Source organism: Camellia sinensis, chromosome 1 (assembly GCF_055761805.1).
Source record: "Camellia sinensis isolate YWXY chromosome 1, ASM5576180v1, whole genome shotgun sequence".
Lineage (NCBI taxonomy): Eukaryota > Viridiplantae > Streptophyta > Magnoliopsida > Ericales > Theaceae > Camellia > Camellia sinensis.
In genome coordinates this window covers 178926983-178952525 of record NC_138961.1, presented here as the reverse complement: position 1 = coordinate 178952525, position 25543 = coordinate 178926983, and the positions used below count along the sequence as shown (strand labels likewise).

General features: G+C 34.8%; 1 protein-coding gene across 1 annotated transcript; it reads right to left on the bottom strand.

Annotated features, from left to right (window-relative positions):
- Window positions 1-126: 126 nt before the first annotated feature.
- LOC114320253 (putative 2-oxoglutarate-dependent dioxygenase AOP1) lies at window positions 127-11680 on the bottom strand. The gene is made up of 3 exons (XM_028267379.2): window positions 11211-11680; window positions 1279-1603; window positions 127-479 (listed from the first exon to the last, which is right to left on the bottom strand). The coding sequence occupies exons 1-3, from the start codon at window positions 11648-11650 to the stop codon at window positions 240-242; spliced, it is 1005 nt and encodes a 334-aa protein (XP_028123180.2). The 5' UTR covers window positions 11651-11680; the 3' UTR covers window positions 127-239.
- Window positions 11681-25543: the final 13863 nt, after the last annotated feature.

Here is a 25543-nt window from a genome sequence, read left to right as displayed (position 1 = left end):
TCTTAGATACACACATTTTACACCATTGATGAACCAGCATATCTAGATCCATCTTTGCTTCTAGATTATTTTATCTTGCATGATAAATACCCTCACGGGATCACCGATCACTTAGCCATTGTCAAGTTAATCTTACAATATCATGATGAATTGAATAATACCGGTGCTCTTGAGGTGGGATTCACTTGATAACACAAGTTACAACACAAAGAGTTAATAATAACACATACTGATATAAATCAAACACCAGCAAAAAGCTCAAGTGCTTGGTCACTCAAGTTGGAGGTGTAAAAATTGAGGAAATCAGAGTAAGTAAATGGACGATAGAGGAGAGGATGATGTTGGTCGACAAGCTTTTCAGGGACTTCAATGGTTAAATCCTCTCTTGGTGATAAAAATAACCCACATGAATACCTTTCTTTCTGCCCTTTCATCATCACCCTGTGCTTTGCAGCATGCACTCTTCCATTGCTCCAAGCCTAGAAGCATGCATTGAAAATTTTTTATTTTTATCAATATTAGTTTGAGCTATGTTTGATTAACAGGATTAAAAGTGAAAGAATTAATAATCTATGAGTTTATTGTAGTATTTTTATTGAGCTGGATTAGTAGAATAAATAATCATTTTTTGTCTAGTTTGTTTTGCAATGAATCTGAAAATATATAATCCTAACTATATGTTTGTTCTATATTATTATTTGTACGATTAAAAAAAATTATTAATTTTATTAGATAAAATGTTTATCGAAATGTAATCCGAATAACACTATAATTCACCAAATCAAACAGGGCCTCGGTGCATATTGTGGAAAAAAAAATTTGGAATTAATTACACTAAGCGGCATCCTTGTCATTTTATCAAAATTATACTTTTAGTTTCCTTTATTTTCAATTGTGACAATTAGTTTTTTATATTTTAATTTGAGTTAATGATGCTAATATAAATTGACTGTGTGAAACTAAAATGAGATTGTCATTGAAATTGTATAATTAACTCTCTCTTATAGCATGCTTTTAAAATTATCATTAATTTTTTTCCCTTTTTTTTGATAAAATTTTTAAAGATTTTTAGTCTAAAAAGCACATAAAAATAATAAAAATTAAATGGAAATGGAGAAAAGAGTTGAGTAAAAAAAATCTCTTTAAATTATATTTTTTTAATTAAATCAAATTTTTAGGGGGTTTTAGGTAAATAATTTTTTATTTTTTTTTAAAAAAAAGATAAGAAAAAATTGCTTCCAAATGAGGACGCATACATGAAAAACAATGAACACTCACCTTAAGCGAATCGCCAACGATGACCATGAAGCATTCGTTGGGAATTGACAGTTGGATCCAGTTGCCTTCTTTAGACATAACCTCGAGACCTTGAACCTCATTTTGAGATAGAATGGTGAGGAAATTCTTATCAGTGTGAGGAATAAGACCAATGGTTGGATCATTGCTTATAGGAACTTTATATTTTATTAAACGAAAATTGCTGGTATTGTTCTCTTCTTGCAATCCATAGGAGTAGTTTTCCAAGCCAAAGCTCTCATAAACCATTTTGAGGATGATTAAGTTCAGTTCCATCATCTTTGAGCTCATGGAGTTGAGAACCTCACTGTCAAGATAAAAACCAAGATTAGTATAACAAATACTGGATAATCATGTCTAGAATATTTGAATTTTGAATTTATTAAGGAAAATAAAATAAAATAAAAAAAGTGAAATTCTACTTATACAACCATTCTAACTCATTACACCCCTTCAAAAATATTATTACCATTTTAACCCTAATTAAAATTACTAAAAAACCCTAATCTTTAGCAACTACAAACCCTAATTTCACATTTCACCTACCACCTTTTGAACCCCTTCACCTGATCACCACCTCAGCCACCTATTGCAGGCCATCTATGCTATCGCCGTCCATTGCCGCCGCTCTAACACCAACAACCCTGGCAGCCATTGTCGGCGCCTCTGACCACCAAATCGTAGCCCCTCTTCTACCAAAAACCCTCCTCTCCTTGCGACCTCCTTCTGGTTGCCACGACCAACCGCCGCCACCACTCTTCCCCATGAACCAGCAACATTCCACCCCTAGCATTCTAAAACCCAGCATTTCCAACAATTCTCTCTCTCTCTCTCTCTCTCTCTCTCTCTCTCTCACACACACACACACACACACACACACACATTTCCACCAAGGTCAAGGTTTTGATTTCATCAATGGCAGGTTCAAAGGCCAGCCGATCTGAAAATCCACAGAGCATGAAACCGATCGCGACATGTACAGGGCTGGCCCTGAGTGATTAGGGCCTAAGGCAAATTTTTTAAATTGGACCCTTCATGTATCATTATCTTAAAAAAAAATTGTTTGGATAAAACAAAAAGGATAAAAATTTATTTCTATTGCATTACAATTTAACAAAATTTAGATAACAAATATATATATATATATAGTTGAACTTCAATTAGTTGAATTGAATCTTTATTTTTTAGCTTACCAATGCTATAAGAACTAAAATTAATTGGGGGTAAGAATGAGAATTTTCGACACAACTCAAGCAATATATAAAATTAGTAAGTTAGGGTTGACTATTTTTCAACATGAATCTAAGTATGACACGATTCAATAATATGAATTATTAGTTATATATTTTAATGTTCACTAAGGGATGCGATGACATTTTTTTAATCTTTTATTTAACTCCATCTAACTGAATAAAAAAGTATGTAAAATAATAATTAAGGCTAATATCTTTTTTTCATTTAAGATATGTATTTTTTTGTTACCTATTTTAGAGTCAATCTAATAAAAAATATATAGTAATAAGGTACAATTTTTTTAATTAGAAAAATGCAATTGAATTAAAATCAAACATTCTATGAATAATTTCATTTAGTGGAAATAGTTTTTATAAAATTCAACTTATGGGAAAAATTTTAATTTCTTCATACACTTGTTAAGTTATTTTTAACTAAAAGTAAAAGTTTTCACATTAAATATCAATCGGACACGAATCAAAATAACACCATACAACAGCATGAAAATAAATGAATTGAACTAATTTTAAAGTAATTATGAAATAACACGATATGATACACTTTCCTAATTATGGGCCCTAAATTTTGTTCAAAATTGGGGGCCCAAGGCGACCGCCTTAGTGGCCTCACCTCAGGGCCAGCCCTGGACATGTATTTCAATTTCCCACTAGGAAAATGGACGGTGAAGAAGAAGAACATGCATGTTTGTGTTTATATGGATGATTGTTTCGATATGATGCATTATGATCACTGCAACGCTCTTCGTCAAGCTCGAGCCCTCAGCAACCAGCTTGTCATCGGTGCAGTCGGAGGGTGCAAGGCAGTGGTCGGAGGTGGAGATGGAAGTGAAGCTGGAGATTGAACAGTTAGGGTTTGAAGGTTATGGCTGCCGAAGGTGGTGGTTAGGGTGGGGTAGAGTTAGGGTTTGTTAGGTTGGGGTGTAAGGATGAAGGTTATGATGCGTATTATATTGTTTGTAAAGAGAATTAGATTTTTTGTGTTGTGTAGTGAGAAATTGAGTGTAAGGATAATTTTTGTGTTGTGTAAGTAGAATTTTCCATAATGCAAAAAAAAAAAAAAAAAAAGAAAAAGAAAAAGGACAAGTTACATTCATAGTTCTTGTAGTTTGTCTTGGCTCTCGTGTTAATTTGGCCATGGTCGTTATAAATATATTAATTTTACCTTTGAATTTTTCACATTATACTAATTTAGTCTAATTGATTATACATATTTTTTAAAAATTATACTAAAATTAAGAGACAAAATAGTACATCTACCGAGGGGTTGACATCCAATTGAAAATAGTTCATTCTCTTTTAAATGGACTGTTTTTGCCTTTAAATTTTGTCTAATTTTTTAAGAAAACCTATCAATTAAATTAAATTCATAGAATGTGAAAAATTAAATATCAAAATTAATACCAATGAAACTACATAGGCCAAATTGACATGAGACTAATTATGGAAAGCATGGGTATAATTTACCAGGGCAAGTTATGCTGGTAATTTTGTATTTTATTTTTTGTGTTATTTTGGCATTTGAAGTTAAAATTCATTAGATTGTCTTTAAATTTTTTGGGGGGGAAAATCACATCAGTAATTATTATATTTTGCCCCTTATATCATATTTTTTGATCGGCAAAAAAAAAATTCATTGATGTAAAATAACAATACAAGATGTACAAACAAATTGTATCAAGAAAACACAAAAAGCTAAAACAAAAATATCATAGCTTGAAAGCCAAGTCTCAACTAGATTGAAACATGAAACAAAATCAATCAAATATAGAGTCAATGGCGAATAATGTGTTGGACATTCTTCACCGTAATTAAAATAATTAATTCTATTTGGGTACTAAACGACAAACAGAATATAAAAGAAAAATAGAAAAGGAGAGAGAATGTTTGATTACAAAAATCGAACTAGAAAAAAAATTAAATAAATAAAAACATATTTTATTTTGTTACATAAACAAAATTAAAATCTGATTTAAATAAATAATAAAATAGAAAATAAATAAATAACTTAGTTGATTAACATCTTGAATATTATTCTGATCAAGTCCAGTGTTCAACACCGTGTCCTTAAGACAGATTCGTCCTCTCCACGGTGCTTTCAGAATATGAACGTCTATCTCCCAAGATGAAATTATTAACAACAAATAAATGCAACACTACAATTTATTTATTCAACGAACACACTAAGTGTTTACACTTTTTCTCACAAAAATTAAATGCAACAAAATGAAAAATAAATTTGCAGAGGAGAAGTATGAAATTTCTGAATGAAATATCAAATGAAGGGCTAGCCTATTTATAGATGTAGTGGCATCTATTTATTTTGAATTGAACAGGTAGCATACCTGTTTGAACAAGTACTAAACCTGTTGGGTTTGAATTGGTATTGATTGGGTTCAAATTTGAACAGATAAAACCGGAACAGCACAGATTTGAATCTGTCCGGGTTATTTGAAATCTAAATAGTTTCAATTCTGTTCGGGTGGGAGAAAACAAGACCCAATTTTGAATTTAAATTTCGAAAATCAAAATGAAAAAATTAGAATTTAATTTTAGAAAATAAAATTCAAATGTTTTTTGCACAAAAAGATTAGTATTGGGCCGGACAAGCCCAACCCAACCTCACACCACCCACTCGCGCCAAGGCCTAGCCCACCCGACCAACCAGACGGACGGACGGACGGCGGCCGCACGCGTAGTGATTTTTGGGTCCTATGGGTTTAGCCCATTTTGCCCATAACCTCCCTCTTTACAAAACTTGGGTACTCCTTGGGGAACACCCCAAGTTCCAATCTCATGCCTTATAAACCCATTCAAAACTTTCCACCAAATCAATGTAGAACAAGCCATTTTTCAACCTTAAGGAATTTCCACCAAAACTCCATTTCTATGGAGCTCACTTTGGCTTCAATTTCCCATTCACTCGATAATGGTTTTGAGCAACCAAATATACCACGTGAATCACAATGCGGCATATAACGCGTTACCACTTAGACCCGCCAACTTAGGCGCACGGGTCCCACCTAAAAAATAGACCAAAGTCTGGAGAAAATTCTGTTTTTCCAGAATTTCAAAACCAGTTTCTAACAATCCCCCACATAAATGGAATTTGATTACAACTAAAATGCAACAAAATGCAGAATTTGTCGAAAGAGTATAAATCGAAAATATCTTGGATCAAGATAGGTAGTTTTCGACCTTGAACCTTCCCTAATGATAACCTATCGAACTTACTAGTTAACCAATGGACGCGATACCTTGAATTATTCAGCCGTTTGTGTAAGCCAAGACAATAGATTTCACACAAAATATCTTCCAACACATCGTGGTTCTCACTGTCGTGTTCATTTTTGCCTTGAACGCTCTTGGTTTTCATAAGTATTTCTAGAGAATTTAGCCTCTTCATTCTCATAGAACCGGCCTCAGTTCGACACTCATATAGGTGATTCTTACTATGAGTATCTCCTTATACTCGTCTTGATTTTATGCCTTAATCAAGATACAAGTAATCATTAAAAGCAAAGCTTATCCTTATACCCCTGTAGACAACATATGTTGCAGATATCACTCTCACCATAGGAATGGGTAAGGAATTGTAATCCCTTAGTGATTTCTGGCGAGTCACACATAACTTAGTTGTCCCTTTGAACTTAGTTCTTGGGATCTCTAGTCATATAAGTAGGATTACCATTATGATGACTCTTATGTAATAGGCTTTAATTCAATCCCCTTCGATGAACTATACACTAGCTCTTTTGTCAAACTTTTTGTTAACGGATCCGCAATATCCTCTTTAGATTTTACACAATCTATTGAGATTATTCCATTTGACAACAATTGCCTTACGGTATTATGTCGACGACGAATATGTCGTGACTTACCGTTATATATGTGATTCTGTGCCCTGCCTATTGCAGATTGACTATCACAATGAATGCAAATAGCTGGCACAAGTTTTGGCCACATTGGAATGTCTTCTAAGAAGTGACGAAGCCATTCTGCTTCTTCTCCTACTTTGTCTAAAGCAATGAACTCGGATTCCATTGTGGATCGTGCGATGCATGTTTGTTTCATAGACTTCCAAGAAACAGTAGCGTCTCCCAGAGTAAAGACATATCCACTTGTGGATTTTGAATCTTTAGTATCCGATATCCAATTTGCATCACAATAACCTTTGAGTACTGCTGGATATCGAGTAAAATTCAAACCATGATCACGGGTGAATCTTAGATATCTAAGAACCCGAATGATCGTCTTCCAATGGTCTTCTCCGGGGTTACTAGTGTACCTACTCAATTTACTGATAGCATAAGCTATATCAAGACGAGTACAATTCATTAAGTACATTAGGCTTCTAATGATTTGGGAGTATTTTAACTGAGACACCGCATCACCTTTATTTTTCGATAAATAAAGACTAATGTCTACAGGTGTTCTTGCTACATTCATATCATCATTGATAAATTTACCAAGAATTTTCTCAATATAATGTGATTGAGATAACGCATATCCATCAGATGTTTTAATAATTTTCATTCCTAAGATAACATCTGCGACCCCAATATCTTTCATATCAAATCTTTTGTTAAGCATTTGCTTAGTTGATTTGATCGTGTTTTGACTGCTTCTAATGATAAGCTTGTCATCCACATAAAGACAAACTATGACATATCATTGGTCAGTATTTTTAACATAGACGCATTTGTTACATTCGTTTATCTTAAACCCATTAGTAAGCATTGCATGATCAAATTTTTCATGCCATTGCTTAAGTGCTTGTTTTAATCCATAAAGGAATTTTACAAGCCGATAAACTTTCTTTTCTTGCCTCGGTACTACGAACCCTTTAGGTTGCTCCATATAGATCTCTTCATTTAGATCACCGTTTAAGAAAGCTGTCTTAACATCCATTTGATGTATTTCTAAATTAAACAACGCTACTATAGCAATAAGCATACGAATGGACGTTATTCTTGTCACAGGGGAATATGTGTCAAAATAGTCCAGACTTTCCTTTTGTCTGTAACATTTAACTACAAGTTTTGCTTTATACTTGTCAATTGAACCATCTGCTTTCATTTTTCTCTTGAATATCCATTTATATCCAAGAGGTTTAGAACCTGGTGGCAGATCCACCAATTCCCAAGTATGATTTTGCATAATGGACTCAATTTCATTATTAACAGCCTCTTTCCACAAAGGTGCTTCAGAACTTGTCATTACTGCCTTAAAGCTTTGAGATTCATTTTCTAATAGGTATGTTAGGAAATCTGGACCAAAGGATTTTGATGTTCTCGCTCTCTTACTTCTTCTTAGTTCATCATCAGTTAAATCCTGTTGGTCGAGACCATTACTAGTCTCTTGTGTTTGATTGTCATTAGTCTCTCAACTTTGTGTATAATCATAAGTTCTTTTCTGTGAACTTAATTCTTGTCGTTTCTTGTAAGGAAAGACATGTTCAAAAAACACAGCATTCCTTGACTCTATAATAGTGTTTACATTTATATCAGGTATTTCTGATCTATAAGTCAGAAACCGATATGCACTACTATTCGAAGCATAACCAATAACACACAATTTACTGTTTTTTGTCCAATCTAAATCTTTTTAGGAACAGGAACTTCAACTTTTACTTTTGCCAAACACCTCCACACTTTTAAGTATTTGTAGGAAGGCAATCGACCTTTCCACAATTCATAAAGAGTGTTGTTGGTTTTCTTGTAGGGTATTCTGTTAAGAACATAATTAGCAGACAATATTGCTTCCCCTCCACAAGTTCTATGGTAAGCCTGAACTTAGTAACATAGTATTCATCATTTCTTTTAGGGTTCTATTCTTCCTTTCAGCAATTCCATTTTGCTGTGGAGAATAGGGTGCTGTAGTTTGGTGAATAATGTCATGTTGTGCACAAAATTCATTTAATGGTGCATCATATTCACGACCCTTATCACCTCTAGCCATTTTAATGGTTTTACCAAGTTGATTTTCAACTTCTGTTTTGTAGAGTTTAAACATTTCTAAGGTTTCATCTTTACTTCTAAGTAAATAAACATAACAATATCTTGTGCAATCATCGATAAATGTTATGAAATACTTTTTGCCTCCTCTAGTTTGAACATACTCAAGATCACATACGTCTGTATAAATTAATTCTAGAGGTTCGATTTTCCTATCAACTGATTTAAATAGAGCCTTAGTTAGTTTTGCTTATACACAAATTTCACATTTATGATTAGGATTAATATCAAACTTTGGTGTATAATCTAAACCAATTAATCTACGCAAAGCATCAAAATTCACATGTTTTAATCTACCATGCCATAAATTCGACTCAAGAATATAAGTGTGGGGGCCGAGAAGAGGGAGTCATAGAGATCCCGGATAGTCGAATCTTGGAGAGTTGAGATTCGAAGCACTCGGCAATTGGCTCGCAAGCTCAAATCCAACCTTATTCGGCCAAATAACCGATTAGGCAAGAGGCCGAGTGAAGGTCAATCTATTATAAAATGTGCCGAATATGAGTTGGAAATGGACCTAATCCCGAGGCCCATGGAAGAAAAGATATAAATAGAAGAACATCAGCCAGAAAGAGGTATGTGAGAATTATTGTGCTTAACTAAGAATACAAGCATTCTTAAGTGTAGAGACTGACTTGTCCGTCGGAGTGCTAATTCCGGCACCCCCCGACCGGAGTGTTTATTCCTTTTCAAGTGACTATCAGTGGATCTCGAGCGCTCCCCAGGATCAGAAGAGTATTTCCAAACCACTTCTCCACAATTGGCGCCGTCTGTGGGAATACTCAAGCACATCCATGGCGAACGTGACAGAAGATCCTCCGATAGGCACTGTCGACCCTATACTGCAAGATGAAACCACTCCAACAAACATGCTTGGAACAGAGACTATCGTCGTACGACATGCCTTAAATTTCGCCTCACCCTCGACTTCGGAGCATGAAGCAATGCAAGCGATCCTGCAACAAGCACAACAAAACGAACAAAGATTGGAGAACATAATTGCAGTGAACGAACATCTCCGTCAGGATTTGGCTTTGGAGGTGGCGAAATCCAAACAAGCTGCATATCAAGGCCCGGAACCACCAATATCTATCTATCCATCTATCCATATCTATTGATATGATAGATATAGATATCCTGAATGGTTATCCAAATAAATTTTGAATTAAAATTCAAACTTACATGGATAAGGTTTAGGTTCAAAAGGTTCAAAGGGTCCTGCCACATAGGCGCCTAATTTCTAACAATATTAAAAGTAACACTCTCTCTCACATATTTTCTAATCAACAACCAATTATATTATTTACAAATTATTGAATCTAAAAAATAGGTTTAAAAAGTAGACACGTGTCATTTTCCAAAAACAAAATCATATCCAAGTCGCCGCATAACTCATCCAAAATGCTTGGTTTCACTTTTCAAAAAACATTTTTCAGAAAATTCTATTTTTTTATTTTCCGTATTTTTTTGTTTTTATTGATTTTTTAAAATATTTTAAACAATTTTTAAAATTTTTAGACATACTTAACTTAGATGTATCTAAACAGTAAAAAAATTGTGAAGAAAATCTTTTAAAAATTCACTAAATACCCAAAATACAAAAAAAAATATGATATTTCAGTACATTTTTTGTATTTTTATGTATTTATTAATTTTTTAAAATAATTTTTCACAAATTTTTTACTTTTTAGATACATCTAAGTAAGGTGCATTTAAAAAATAAAAAAAAATGTTTAAAATTTAAAAAATATTCACTAAAAACAAAAAAATACGAAAACCAAAAAACTTAATTTTCAAAAAACTTAATTTAAAAAACTCAAACCAAACACACTGCAATTTTCAATTTAGAATATGAATACCCCCCCTTCATCAGTTAAGATAGAATATTGAAGTTAAGGTAGCCATGTAGCGTAAAACAAATTCGTTATCCAACATCGATCCTTGAACTGTGAGAAAATTTAAAGTCATATCTTAAAATCTTGAGTTCGAGGATAGAGAAGATAATGTGATGATGGCAGAATCAGTGAGATAAATATCAGATTTAGGCCTGGTTTGGCATACTCTGAAAAATCTAAAAAATCAAAAAGTCACTATCCTATTCAAGCCACTATCCTATTTAAGTCACATCACCTCTCTACTATATCACTTCAAACTCAGCCCATATTTCATAAAAAATAAAAAAAATACACTTATTTAGAATATCCCAAATAACCCCTTAAACTAAGAGGATGATCCGGGGGAGGGAGATCGGCTTGGTGGGGAACTACCACTGTCTTCCTCTCCCCTTACAAAAAATAAAAAATAAAAAATCTAGAACGAAAAATAAGAGGACTTTAGGATTTAGGGAGATCGAGTTCACTTTGAAATAAACTTTCATCATCACCAGCATTTTTCAATATAAAATCCAAACATTAATATAGAATTAGATTAGATAAACCTTAAGGTCAAGTCTGGTGGTCAAAGCCTAAAGTTTGGGTTTGTACAAACAATTTTTTGAGGGCAAAGTTCATACAGGATAAAACCCTGACTTTAATCAAGACCCCCCACAAGTGAATGGTGAATTGATTCCTGAATTAATCGGTCCAATAAATCCGATATTGAGTTATAAAACAAAAAGAGAATTAAATTAGATTGGATGAAAATTTACCAGAAGCTAGGGTTGCCATGAGGAGGCCACATGAGATCGGTGAAAGCTCCAGCCAGTTGAAGCTGGTGGGCGTCATTAATGCCGAAGCTCTCATGGATGGAGGAGAATGGGGAGCAAAAGTAACCGTTGAAACGCAAAGTGCTGTTGTGTTTCTTCTTAGTATCTTCTGGTAGATCAAACAATCGTTTCATCTCCATGAACATAGCTTCAGATAGTTGCACAGAGATTTTACTGTACTCTACCAAGAAACACCCATGTGTCTCACATGCCTCTCTAACTTTGCTACTCAGAGCCTTCCATGCTTCACTTTCTTCATCCATGGCCTCTCCTGAAAAATCAAGACATGGGATTTTACCTTCTCCACCCATCTCTCTCTCTCTCTCTCTCTCTCTCTCTCTAAAGACACTCAACAGAAATCTCAGAACCTTGTAAGGCTCCATTTGGTATATCAAATTCGGTTCAAAGAGTATAAAATTGCCTTATTTTAATCTAATAAGATAAAATTTTATATCTAATTCATATTTTTTTTATTTTTTATTTTATAAAAGTCAAAAAAATAAAACGAAAATACTTATTTCAAATGAAATCTTTTAACTCTAAATTAAAATAATAATAAAAACAAAACAAAAAAACCAACTCAACGGAACCTAAGTTTATATACATCATTCAAACTTCGGTAGTGCTACGCAGCTCGAAACCCGTGGCTCGGGTTTGGCTCGACACCAAAACGATGTCGTTTTGGTGTCGTTTTTTTTTTTTTCTTTTTTCCGTGTTTTTGTCGTTTTGGTGTCGTTTTTTTTTTTTTTCTTTTTTCCGTGTTTTTGTTGCAGAATGAAGAAGAAGATGAAGAAGGGAGAAGAAGAGAAGGGAGGAGGAGGAGGAAGGAGGAGAGGGGATGGGGCCATAAAAATCGGCTGGAGAAGGAGGCGGGGTTGCGGTTGCGACTGCGACTGCGACTGCGACTGCGACGATCGGCGAGGCGGTGGCGGTCGTGCGACGATCGGCGAGGCGACTGTCTGAAGCTGCAATGATCGGCGGCGAGGAGACGGCGATGGTGCTGCGCGACGATTTCCTCTCTCCCTTTTCTTTCTCCTCTCCCTCTTTCGAGCCAATTCGAGCCCTTGGTGTCGAGCTACGGCTCATTTCCGTTCAAACTTTTACTATTATTTGCTGCCAAATGGTAAAGAGTGTCTTTCAACATTTAGGTGTCGTTTGGTAACACTTACGTTTTCAGTTTTCTATTTATATTTACAAAAATTTAAAAAACTCAAATAAAAATTTGTTTGGTAAAATTTTTGATTTATAAATCAGTGGTTTCAGTTTATAAATTTGGCCAAAAAATGAAAACACAAAAAATGTGTTTCCATTTTGAGTTTTCAATTTTTTTTTTTTTTTTACCACCCAACACTAACCACCACCTGCCACCCATTCGCCACCACTCACCACCCCTCACCACCACTACCACCACCACCCACCCGCCATCCACCCGCCACCACCATCCACCGCCCGCCACCACCACCCGCCACCTACTTGTCACCACCACTCACCACCCACCTGTCACCACCATCCACCACCTGCCGCCACCAGCCACCCACTACCACCAGCCACCCACCCGCCACCACCACCATCACCCACCACCCATCTGCCACCCACCTGCCACCACCACCCACTCGCTACCACCCGCCACCGTCACCACCACCACCCTCTACCACCCACCACCACCCGTCATCCGCAACCCACCTGCCACCACCGCCCACCACCACCCACTGGCTACCACCCACCACCCGCCACCATCACCCACCCACCCACCACCCACCCGCTACCACCCATCCACCATCCACCACCCACTTGCAACCACCACCCAACACCCGCCGCCACCACCACCACCACCACCACCACCCGCCACCTACCTGCCACCACCATCCACCCGCCACCACCCACCACCACTCTCCATCCGCCACCCACCTGCCACCACCACCCATCACCCGCCACTGCCACCATCACCACCACCACCACCACCAACTCGCTATCACCCACCACCCGCCACCGTCACCCACCCACACACCACCACCACCCACCCGCCATCACCCACCGTCACCACTTTCCACCACCGTCTTCCGCCGCCACTTGCCACCACTTGTCATTTCTCACTTTTTTTTATATTTTTAAATTTTTTTAAACATTTTGTCAATTACCAAACGCGTTTAGTTTATATTTTTTTAAAAATAAACAAAAACCAATTTATAAAATTTTTGTAAATATAAACTGAAAACGTAAACGTTACCAAACACACCCTTAACATTGAGATTAGATTTTTTTTTTCAAAAGAAAAAAAATCTTAATAATATTAAAAATTGTATTGATTTTAATAAAAATTATACTGAATTCTTTTGTGTTTTTGAACTAGAAAATTATACTGGATTCAATCAAACGTGTTGTGTACTTTTAATATTTTGGAGAAATTGCAGGGGAAATTTTTTTTTTCAGTATTTGTCCTTTTGAATAAAATAAATTCTAAACTTTTAATTTTATCAAATTAAAATCTCTAATTCTTTAATTTATTTTCAACCTAAACCATCAGATTAGTTTCGTTAAATAAAATCGACTGAAAATAATATTTTAATTATTAAATTCAATGTAAATGTATAGAAAAATTTGAAAATATTATTTTTTTATTAAATTTAATGACTAAAATATACATTTTCATCAATTTTACTTAATAAAAATAATCAAATAGTTTAAATTAAAAATAAATTAAAATGTACGATTTAAATTAATAAAATTAATATTTTATTTTATTATAAGAATAGACCTTAAGTTTTTTTTTTTCCCTCTATTTTTTTATTTTTTTTGCCATTCTCTTATGTCTTCGTTTGGCATAAGCTAAAATGAGATTTTTTTGACTAAAATAGCCACAAAAAGACAAAATAGATTATTTAGTCCAATAAGACAAAATGTCACATCTAAATCATAGTCATTTTATTTTTTCTCTTACAAAAGTAAAAAAAGTCAAAAAAATCTATCCCAAATGAGACTTTTTAGCCCCAGGCTAAAATAATCAAAAAGTCAAAAATTCAACCCGCATCCCAAACGAACCCATGTGTGTCATAGGCATTGGTTTGCAATACTCTCTTTTTTTTTTTCTTTTTTTTTTAATGGAAATTTACGTGTAAGTCTTAATAAGCGGACTTTATTGTGTATATGGGTCGGTTCGGCTCAGATTCACCCCAAACCATCTACCAAAAAAACACAATCGGTTTTCAAACTCATTCATCGATTTCTGACTGACCTCTTCTTCAAAATCGACCGACCAAAACTATTCGATTTCTTGGTTGGTTCAGTAGATTTCGACGGGTAACAATAAAAATGGGGAAAAAAGATTGAAAGTTTAAAAAACAATTCTCAAACTCATAATCATATAATACATGTTGAGTTTAACAAAATTAAATCACAAATATGTGAGAGAAAATAGAGTGAAAGGAAAAAATAGAGAAAACATGAACAAAATAAACTCATCACCACCACCACCGCTCAACGCCACCGTCTTCGTTCATTGCGATTGTTGCTGCTCATCACTATCACCGCTGCTCATCACTATCGTTACCATAGATTGACATCAATGTACTTCCATAACAACTCCTTGATTGTCCACCACCATAAAGAAGAAGATCGAACAAAAGAGATAAAGTGTTTGTTATTTGATCTCTGAAAAGATAAGAGGAGGCAATGACAAGAGAGAGACGTTTCTTTATGGAAAGACTAGCGGGTAGTACACGTGATGCTTGTGCAATTCAGATAACTAATAATAAAAATAAATAATAAAGAATTTAATATCATAATATGTATGTTACTTAAGTGATAAGTATCTTTTTTATGAAACCTAAGATTTTGGTTTCAAAACTTGTTTATACTATGTGTAATAATTTTTTTTATATTTTAACATATATAAAATTATCACGCGACATGAGGAGAAGAATGTTTTATTAAATCAATTTAAATTTTCACTTAATAATAGTATGGATGAGAGGGAGAAAGTAGGAAAGATGTAGAGATAACAGGTAAGAGAGAGAATGAGTGGAGGTAGAGGTGAGTAGCGGATATTTCGATCCGTACAAACCGACCGAACCGAACCGAACTGATATGCCGCATTTTGCACGGATGTGTGATGATGAGCGAACAGTTGCAAATTAATTTTTTCCAATCCGCTTAGTTTTTGATGGATGTCTGATTTGAGATTCCTCTAACTGCAACCGAACCGCTAAACCACGAGCACCCCTAATAATTTGTAAGACTTTGTTTTTCAATTTGTTTAGATATCTTGTTTGTGTTTTCAATTGAAAAAGATGTCAGATATTCTGTTGTGTTTTTAATTTGAAAATCCTTTTATCAAATGGCAAGTATTGATATTTGGTATTTTTGTGTGAAAAATATAAGGTTTAATTTTTTTCATTTAAAAAAAATCAAATTAAATAGTTTTTGAATAAAAAAAAGTAATAAAATAATTTTGATAATGCATGGTTTTCTTATATATATTTATTATTGATATTTGACAATTTATTTGATAATCTTTTGGTTATGTTGAGTTGAATTATTATTTAAAAAAAATGTTCATAAGTTGTTATATTATGTTCAAAATTTACAAAAATTTAAACCTTCAGACTAATTCGCATCTATCTGTCAATCTACTAATTTGTCAATTTGTTTATCCGCATCTGTTAATTTGACAAATGGATGTGAATTAATTTTTTTCTAACCTACTAATTTAACAAACAAATGACGAATTATAGATTTTTCGATAATAATTGAACTACGAAGACTCCTAAATGGAGGAAGATGGAGAGGGAGAATGGGTGGGACAGGAGGGAGACAGTGACAGAAAAAAGAGAGTGAGTGGAACTATGAGTCCCGTCAATCTCCTATATGAAACTATTTAAATAATTGAAAATATCAATGTAGTTGGAAACGTGAGCGGACTGTGGAGTCTCTCAAAGAAAATAAATAAAGTCGAACAAAATTATCTGAAACAATCCAAGAGTAGTGGGTTGGGTCGGTTTCAACAGATCTAATATTTTCCAAACCGACCATCTCATATTTTGCAAATCATAGCCGACCGTAAGCCTTTTCGAAACCGTCCGTATCTGCCTCGGTTCAGGCGGGCCAAGCGGGTTGATTGGATTAAGCGGATCCATGCAAATTTTTAGTGAATTTATTATTTAATAAGTTCTATAAAATTAATGGTATTTTTTATTAAATATTATTAAAAAGTTATTAATTATTAATTTTTAGTCATAATTTGATAATTATCATAAAAATGTCACAATTTATAAGTTTTAGGGACAGTTTAAAAAAACCGTTCTAAAAAAAATCACTAATTTTTAACTTTCAGCGATAGTTTGAAAAATTCATTACAAAAAAACTTCACTAATTATAAATTTTATTGACAATTCATAAAAATTATGACAAAAAAAAAGGGAGTAGCTTCCCTCCAGTCCTAAATCGGACTGGAGTGTGTTGTTGGGCCCGTAGGGGCTCACCATAGATCCCGTTTCAATAATCTGAACCGTTCAATGTATAGAACTCGTCAAGTACTATATGCATGCAAAACATCACATTGATCAAATATCGATACCTATGTGATCAAATCAATTTTGTATAAAAAAAAATGGATGATAAAAAAATTAACGGTTGACAGAAAACTAATCCGATGAGATAGTTATTGATATCCGATCAACGTGATGTTTTACAGCCATATAGTACTCAACAAGTTCTACATATTGAACAGTTCAAATTATCGAAACGGAACCCGTGGTGGGCTCCCACTGGCCCAACAGCACCTTCCAGTCAGATCTAAGATTCGAGGGAAGCCACTCCAAAAAAAAAAAGTCAATGATTGTCAATTTTTAATGACATATGTAAAAAAAATTATAAAAATTATTTTTAATAACAATTTTATTAAAACTTTTTTAAATAAGACTTGTTACAAATTAAATCTAACTATTAAGATTTATTAATAATTTAATTGTTTATTTATTTTTTAAGATTTGATTAGCGATACTCTCTTATTTGTTAATCAATTTGTATATTTTATTAGTCGCTTATTACAATTTTTTAATCATTAAATATGTAATATTTATCTTGATAATAAATGGCTATGTGCGTGCATTTAAAGCAATGTTTATTCTTGCTATACGATTTTTTATTCTTATTTTTTAAATTAAAAATTTAAATTTATAAATGTTTGACACTTTTTTAAAATAATTTTTTTTTGAGTACATAGTATTATTGTATTGTTAATTAAAGAGATTCTAGTTCTGCATGGATTGCAGCTCTATTTTAATGACTAATCTTGAGATTTACCCAAAACATTTCTTTCACGTGAATCGAGCAGAATCTGCAGGTATGATTCCAAAAAATTGATAACAAATTGAACTTAGAAGTCAGAAAAAGCATAACCCCAAACTCTAAATGACACCCACTAGAGCAACCCACTGCAATTCTCTACTTTTATGAGTTAATTGATCTATTTTTATAAGTTTATGTAGATCATTCATAATGTGGAAAAATTTTAAAAGAATTATTTTGATAACCGTATCCACACAATTTTACTATATTTATGTTTAAAAAATATAATGTTAAAATTAAATTGTCAATTTTTTAAGAGTTAAACACAAATAAATCTTAAATAGTGATCTTATGAACCGTTTAGTTTTTTTTTTTTTTTTTTTTTTTAAGACTCAAAGGCCCCATTCTAGTGTGAATTATATTAAAGTGCTAAGTATAAACGCATGTGTGTTATGTGTTAAGGGACAAATATGAGTTTTCTCATAGTGTTGAAATTACTAAACGTAACACTTAAAAAAAAAAAAAAAACTCCTTAGTATATTTTTCCCAAACATAACTGTGACACCCTGAACGTTTAAGTAAATACCACGTAAATATTTATAGTTATATATAATTAAGATTATACGTAATGATATATTATGAAATAAATAAATAATAATATAAAATCTAATTTTGACATTGGGTTATCAAATATGGAATTAATTATGGACTATTATTTGGGACCAAATTAACACAAATATAGAATTATAATACTAGTTGGGTCAAATTAAAATTAAATATAGTAAATAAATAAATGTAAAAGTTAAAGTAAATAATAATAATAATAATAAACCTGCTGATGCGATAAGGACAATCAATTACTTGCCATTAGTAGATTATAATCTTAGATTATAATCTCTTAAGAGAAATGGTTGGATGCCATCGGTGCCACCTGACTTTAGGGAGAATGAGTCACCCTATGGAGGTATCATGAGTTTGCATGTATATAAGAAGTTGGGAGAGGGGGAGGGGAACTATGACTGAGGTAAAGGAATGAGGGAAACAAAGAGAGACCAAAATGAGGAAGAACAGTTTCGAAAATATAAGAAAAATATGAAGGAAATAGTAAGATTCAATCTTAAGGTAAGTTATATTATACCTTGAGTTATCATAATATATTTTACGTATGTTTTGATTTACCATAATTTATTTTATACAAGATATGTTTTATAAATTATTATAAATTATATTAATATTTCAGTTACGTGAATTAATTTCTAAACTCTATTTGTTTAAATGAAACCCATTGATATGTTTGTTTAAATTTTAAAGAATATTTGACTATGACCTTATAAACAATTATGTTTTGTAAGCATCACCACGGGAGTCTCACGCCATGGGGGACTTAAATAACTATTAATCTCTGTTTGGCCACTTTGTGGTCCTCTGTTTGTTATGGATCCATTGACCTCTGTTCTGATTGTCACTTCTATAACCTCTATTCTGTTTTGTTTTGTATCATTGTTATGGTTATTTATATAATTTTCGTATTTCAGTTTCTGCCACTTAAATTATTTATTTACCAAATTGAGTTATGTAAAAATGTTTTGGCTTAACTAACTATCCATGGTTATTTTGTATTCCCTATACTCTTGGCATAATATTTCTCACTCTGCTACGTGCTTATAGTTGTTACCCTTTCAGGTGACGAGATGTAGGGAAACCCACAACCTCACAAAATTGAACCCACACGTAGATTGATGATAAACCACTATTTTGTCTTTCTTTTTTTTTTGCTCCCTTTTGTTCCACTCGGGGCCAGTCACTGAATAATAAAATAATAAAGCTTTATAAATGTATTTTTCTCTTGTTAAAATAGTAAAATTGAGTAATTTCTTGTTTAATTATTTTTATTTCTACTTGCGCAGTTTAATTTACTACAAATAGAATAAGTTAATAAGTTGCGACTCCAACCCTAAGTCCCTGGGATTGGGTCATGACAATAACACTCGAATATAACACTCAAAAAACGTAATACTCTAATATAACACACTAAAAAACTCTTTAGTATACTTTTTTCAAACATAACAACATAACATTCCACAAAAACTCCATAGTGTACTTTTCTCAAACGTAACACTCCAATCAATATCATGTTAACAATTCATTAGTATATTTTTTCCAAACACAATACTATAATGTAATACACTAAAAAAACTCCTTAGTATACTTTTATCAAATATAACAATGTAACATTTAAAAAAAACTCCGTGGACTTGGCTTGTTTAGAATGAAATTGGTAGCAAGTGAAAGAAAGAGAAAAAATTTAACTTCAACGAGTTTGTTTAGTTTGAAAGTGGTGGAAAGTATAAGAAAACTAAATTTTCTTATACAACCCATATTAGTATTGTAACTAATTTTTTATTTCTTGCAAAAAAATAAGAAAATCCAAGAAAAATTGAATGTGTAAGTTTTCTATAACTAAACTTTTAAATTTTTCTGAATTTTTCTTACATAATTTCATCTTAATCAAATACTTGCAAGAAAATATATTTTCTTTTATTTCACTTCCTACCAAATTTTCTGTCTAATCAAGCGGAGCCTTAGTGTATTTTTTTTTTCAAACGCAACACTCTAATTAATGTAACACACAAAAACTCCTTAGTGTAATTTTTTAAAACGTAACACTCCAATGTAACACACTAAAAAACTTATTAGCGTACTTTTCTCAAGCGTAATACTCCAATCAATGTAACACATAAAAACTCTTTAGTGTAGTTTTTTCTAACATTTTGACAAAAAAAAAATTAAAGATCACATTTTGACAAAAAAAAAAAAAATCTCACTTTTATTGGAAGTGTGATAAAAAAAATTAAATTGATATTTTAATCACACTTAATTTGATTGAGTGTGATAATATTTATTTTTTATGTCACTTTTCAATTACGTATGATTATATATATATATATATATCTATATTTTTAATCACACATTCTAATTAAAGTGTGATTATATATACACTACTACTTTTTAATCATACTTTTTAAATAAGTGTTCTTATATATATATACATATATATATTTTAATCACGCATTTTAATTAAAGTGTGATTATATACATTACTACTTTTTAATCACACTTTTTAAATAAGTGTGATTATATATATATTTTTTAATCACATATTCTAATTAAAGTGTAATTATTTATATATTTTTTAATCACACCTTCTAATTAAAGTGTGATTATATATATGTTACTACTTTTTAATCACACTTTTTAAATAAGTGTAATTATATATATATATATATTTAATCACACTCCCAAATAGGTATGATTGTATAAAATATTTAAATTTGATTTTTATATAAAATATACAATTCTCAAATTCGCGCCTCTATTCTACCCATGAATGACAGAGGACGACTCTTTCCATTCCCAATAAGATTGAATTTCACAAGCACACAGGTCTCTTCTCCTTGCCTTCTGTTCCCGGTCGGGAGGATTGGCTGGTACTTGAAGAAAGGTCGCTATGCTCAGTGGGTCGGAACCAGAGGTCTGGTTTTCATAGCCGTTGTACTTGAATACCTAGTTACTGAAGTAACTCTCTCTCTCTCTCTCTCCACTACAACAAAATTGGGTTTTTACGACTTCACATCAATGGCATACAGTAAATGTAAGCCGTAATTTCCCACTTTTACGATTAACTTTTTTTGCATGTCGTAAATAATTTTTCAATCACGACGTGTCTATTGCGTAGGTTGTAAATGCTAATAACGATTATTTTTTTATGACTTGCAATGTCAGCCGTAAATAATAAAACTTTCTATGATATACATATGATATGGCGTTAATACATCAACTATATACGACACGCGTATACCAACTGTTAAAAATATTGAACATTTCATGGCGCTCAAAAAGTCAATCGTTAAAATTTTTACTTTTCACTACGCACAAAAAATCAACCGTTTAAAATGTTATATTTTCCATGACATGCAATTGGTGTCGCGAAAGGTAATATGGAAAAAAAATGGCGCTAAAATAAAAATTTCGAGACGCCAAACACCCAAAAAAAAATATTTAAAAATAAAAAATCAAAATCAAAAGCCCAGCTCCTAACATCTATCTATACCTAATGGTTCTAATCATAAAGGAAGTATTGAATATTGGCTACAGATTCTGGCCATGTGGTGGAAAGTGGCAGCCAGCTACATGGTGGGGAAGCCATGAGGCCATGTGAGTTGGCCATGAGGCCATGAGAAGCCATGTGAAGCTTCAATCCGTAAAGCCACCGAAAGCACAACAATGGGCTGGCAGCCAGCTCATTTCAAAGGGTTCCTCTTGCATTTGTAATCTCTATATATAGAGAAGTTAAGGAGAGTTGAGATACAGCTGAGATAACAGAGAGCAAAGAGAGAGAGAGAATTACAGAGAGTGTTGTAATTCTTACCATTTTGTTCAATATAGTGAATCCGCTGCCCGTGGACGTAGGCGACTTGCCGAACCACGTTAAATCTTGTGTGCTATTGCTTGTTTGAGTTCCCTGGTGTGCCCCCGATCCTCAACAATTGGTATCAGAGCTCGGGTTGCGAAAAATCAAATTTTTCCCGAAAGTGCCCAGATTTCGAAGTGCTCAAAATCCACTTTTGACCATACCAGGAGGAAGAACTCCCCGAGAGGAGTCCAGAACAGCAAAAACAGAGCCCAGAAGCCTCCACACGCGCCCTCACACGCTCTCTGAACAAAGCGCGTCAGCCACAGTCGCGGCACGCGCCCACACGCGCCGTGCAGTCACCGGTGCGTGATCCCAATCGCACCCACGCGCCACCCGCGCGTCTCCAGGTAGAAGACGAGCCACGTGGCACCGCGTCAGCGCCACGCCAGCACCGCGTCAACGCCACGTCATCTCGCCACGTCAGCGCCCCGTGTCCGACTGACAAGCCACGTGTCAGACACGTGTCAGCCCAGTCAGCCTGAGCCGCTGACCAAGCCACGTTGACCAGCCGTCAAGCCGCCGTTGACCGCGCCGCCTGCGCCGTTGACCGAGCCGTTGACCAGCCGTTGACCGGAGAAATTATCCGGTGCATCTCAGCGCACCAGATTCTGCAGATCTGACCCGTCCAAAGTGTTTTTGCCAGATCGGAGCCATTTGGAGTCCGTTTTTGACGAGCCAATAGTGTTTCCCAACTATTTGGAGTATTCCGGACACATCTGTACGGTCAGTTTTTTGAATTGAAGTTTCTAAAAAATGGCAGAATCTAGATCAACCAAGTCCGTAAGTAATTCAGCCAGTACAAGCACTTCTAGGCATTGGACCCCGGTGTCCCATGCCAAGTTCGAGGTAGAGAAGTTCGATGGAAGCAGCAACTTCGGCATGTGGAGATGCGAAGTTAAGGATATGCTTGTCCAAATGAACCTGCACTTCACTCTGGGAGACAAACCAGATGACCTAGACGAGATAGAATGGGAGAGGGTGAATCTCCTGGCCTGCAGTTCCATCCGACTTTGCCTTGCAAAAGAGGAGAAGTATGCCTTTACAGAATATGATATTGCGAAGAAGCTTTGGAAGGCGCTGGAAGATAAGTTCATGACAAAGAGCATTGAGAACCAGCTCTACTTGAGGAAGAGGTTGTTTCGTTTCGACTACATTAAAGGTATTTCGATGAACGAACACCTAAATAACTTCAACAAAATTATTACGGATTTGAAGAATTTGGATAATCAAGTTGGTGATGAAGACAAAGCACTGTTATTGTTAAATTCCTTGCCTGACTCGTATGATCATCTCACTACTACTTTATTGTACGGTAAAGAGAAGATCAAATATATTGATGTTGCAAACGCCTTGGTGAACAATGAGTTCAGAAGGAAAGATAAGTCTGCAAACAGGGACTCAACATCCGAGGCATTAACAGTCAGAGGCAGAACAAATAACAGAAGAAATACAGGGCGAGGAAAGTCTTGCTCAAAATCCAGGGGGAAACCTTCAGACAAAAGACGTCTTGCAAAAGACGAGTGTGCAGCTTGTCGCCAGAAGGGGCATTGGGCAAAAGATTGTCCAAATAAAGACCCAAATAAAGACAAGACAGAAGAGAAGGTGAATATTGCACGAGATAGAGATAATGATGAAGGAGGAGCCTTCACAGTTTCATCATATGGCCAGTCTGATGAATGGATAATAGATTCCGGATGTTCATTCCATATGTGTCCTAACAAGCAGTGGTTCTCGAGCTTACGAGAGTTCGATGGAGGAGTTGTGCTGATGGGCAACGACCAAGCTTGCCAGACAAAGGGGATTGGAACAATTAAACTGAAGATCCATGATGGAACAATCAGAATTCTTGAAGATGTACAGTATGTACCAGATCTAACCAAGAATCTGATCTCAGTGGGAGTTTTAGACTCCAAAGGTTACAGAGTAACCATGGAAGGTGGAGTCCTTAAAGTTGTTCGAGGAGCATTGGTTGCAATGAAGGGTACACGACAGGGAAATTTATATTTCCTAGATGGCTCTACAGTCACAGGGAGAGTGGCTGTCTCCACCAGTTCCAGCTCAGAAGATGATGCATCAGACACTTCCAAACTTTGGCACATGCGCCTAGGGCATGTCGGTGAGAAGGCTTTACAAGGGTTGGTAAAGCAAGGCCTGTTGAAAGGCGCCAAGACGGGGAAGCTTGAGTTCTGCGAGCATTGTGTATTGGGCAAGCAAACAAGAATCAAGTTTGGTACTACAATTCACCGTACCAAAGGGATTCTAGCCTACGTCCACACCGACGTATGGGGTCCTTCCAAGACTGCTTCGTTGGGAGGTAAACACTACTTTGTGTCGTTCATTGATGATTTCTCTAGAAGAGTTTGGATTTATACAATGAAACACAAAGATGAAGTCTTAGACATCTTTCTTACGTGGAAGAAGATGATTGAGACCCAGACAGGCAGACGGATCAAGAAGCTCAGATCTGACAATGGTGGAGAATATACATCAGATCCCTTCTTTGAGGTTTGCCAGAATGCAGGGATAGTGAGACATTTCACAGTTCTTGGAACACCGCAGCAGAATGGAGTTGCAGAACGCATGAACCGCACTTTGGTGGAGAAAGTCCGGTGTATGCTGTCACAGTCTGGATTGAGCAAGGCATTTTGGGGCGAGGCATTGAACTATGCTCGTCATCTTGTCAACAGACTACCTACTGCAGCATTAGATGGAAAGACTCCCATGGAGGTATGGTCAGGAGTCCCAGTTACTGATTATGATCAGTTACGTATCTTTGGATGTCCAGCATATTTTCATGTTACAGAATCTAAGTTGGATCCAAGAGCTAAGAAAGCCATCTTCTTGGGTTTCGGTGACGGTGTCAAGGGATACAGACTGTGGTGCCCTGAATCAAAGAAAGTTCTCATCAGAAGAGACGTTACCTTTGATGAGTCTGCAATGCTGAAACAACCAGATCCTCAACAGAATGAGGAAGCATTGAAGAAGTTAGTTGTCACGCCCCAAACTCGCCCCTAAAAGTTTGGCAACGAGACCGGCCAGTAATCCTAGATTACCGCAGGCCTTGCTATACAAAACATAAATAAAAGGGGCTTGCGGAAGCGAAAACGAATAACCATGGTCCAAAGAGCTGTGCGTAAATATGAACAAGTATTTACATGCCAAAAAGGTGTTAATTTACCCACTTACTGTACATCACATGCAATAAAAGATCATATACAACACATAGGCAAAAGCCACAGATACAACAAGACAAAGCTCACAAAACGGCCTTCCAGGCCTAGCCCCGGCTCGGAGCACACAAAACACTTGTTAGGCTTCAAAACAGCGGCTCGGCTCGAGAACCCGCCTAGGCTTGACTTCCAGAATGCTCACCTATAATACATAATTACAAACAATGAGCTAGAGCTCAGCAAGTAACATAACAGTAAAGAGGTTAGTGAACGAAGTCCGACATTTTCATAAATCCACAATAAATCAATCATAAACATATATCAGTCATCAGTCATCATAAGAACAT

Excerpts from the sequence above, each read along its gene's own strand:
- LOC114320253 (XM_028267379.2), bottom strand. The coding sequence starts at position 11,650 with ATGGAGCCTTACAAGGTTCTGAGATTTCTGTTGAGTGTCTTTAGAGAG. Across the intron at positions 1,604-11,210 it reads CATGGCAACCCTAGCTTCTG|TGAGGTTCTCAACTCCATGA; the intron begins GTAAATTTTCAT and ends TTATCTTGACAG. Across the intron at positions 480-1,278 it reads TCGTTGGCGATTCGCTTAAG|GCTTGGAGCAATGGAAGAGT; the intron begins GTGAGTGTTCAT and ends GCATGCTTCTAG.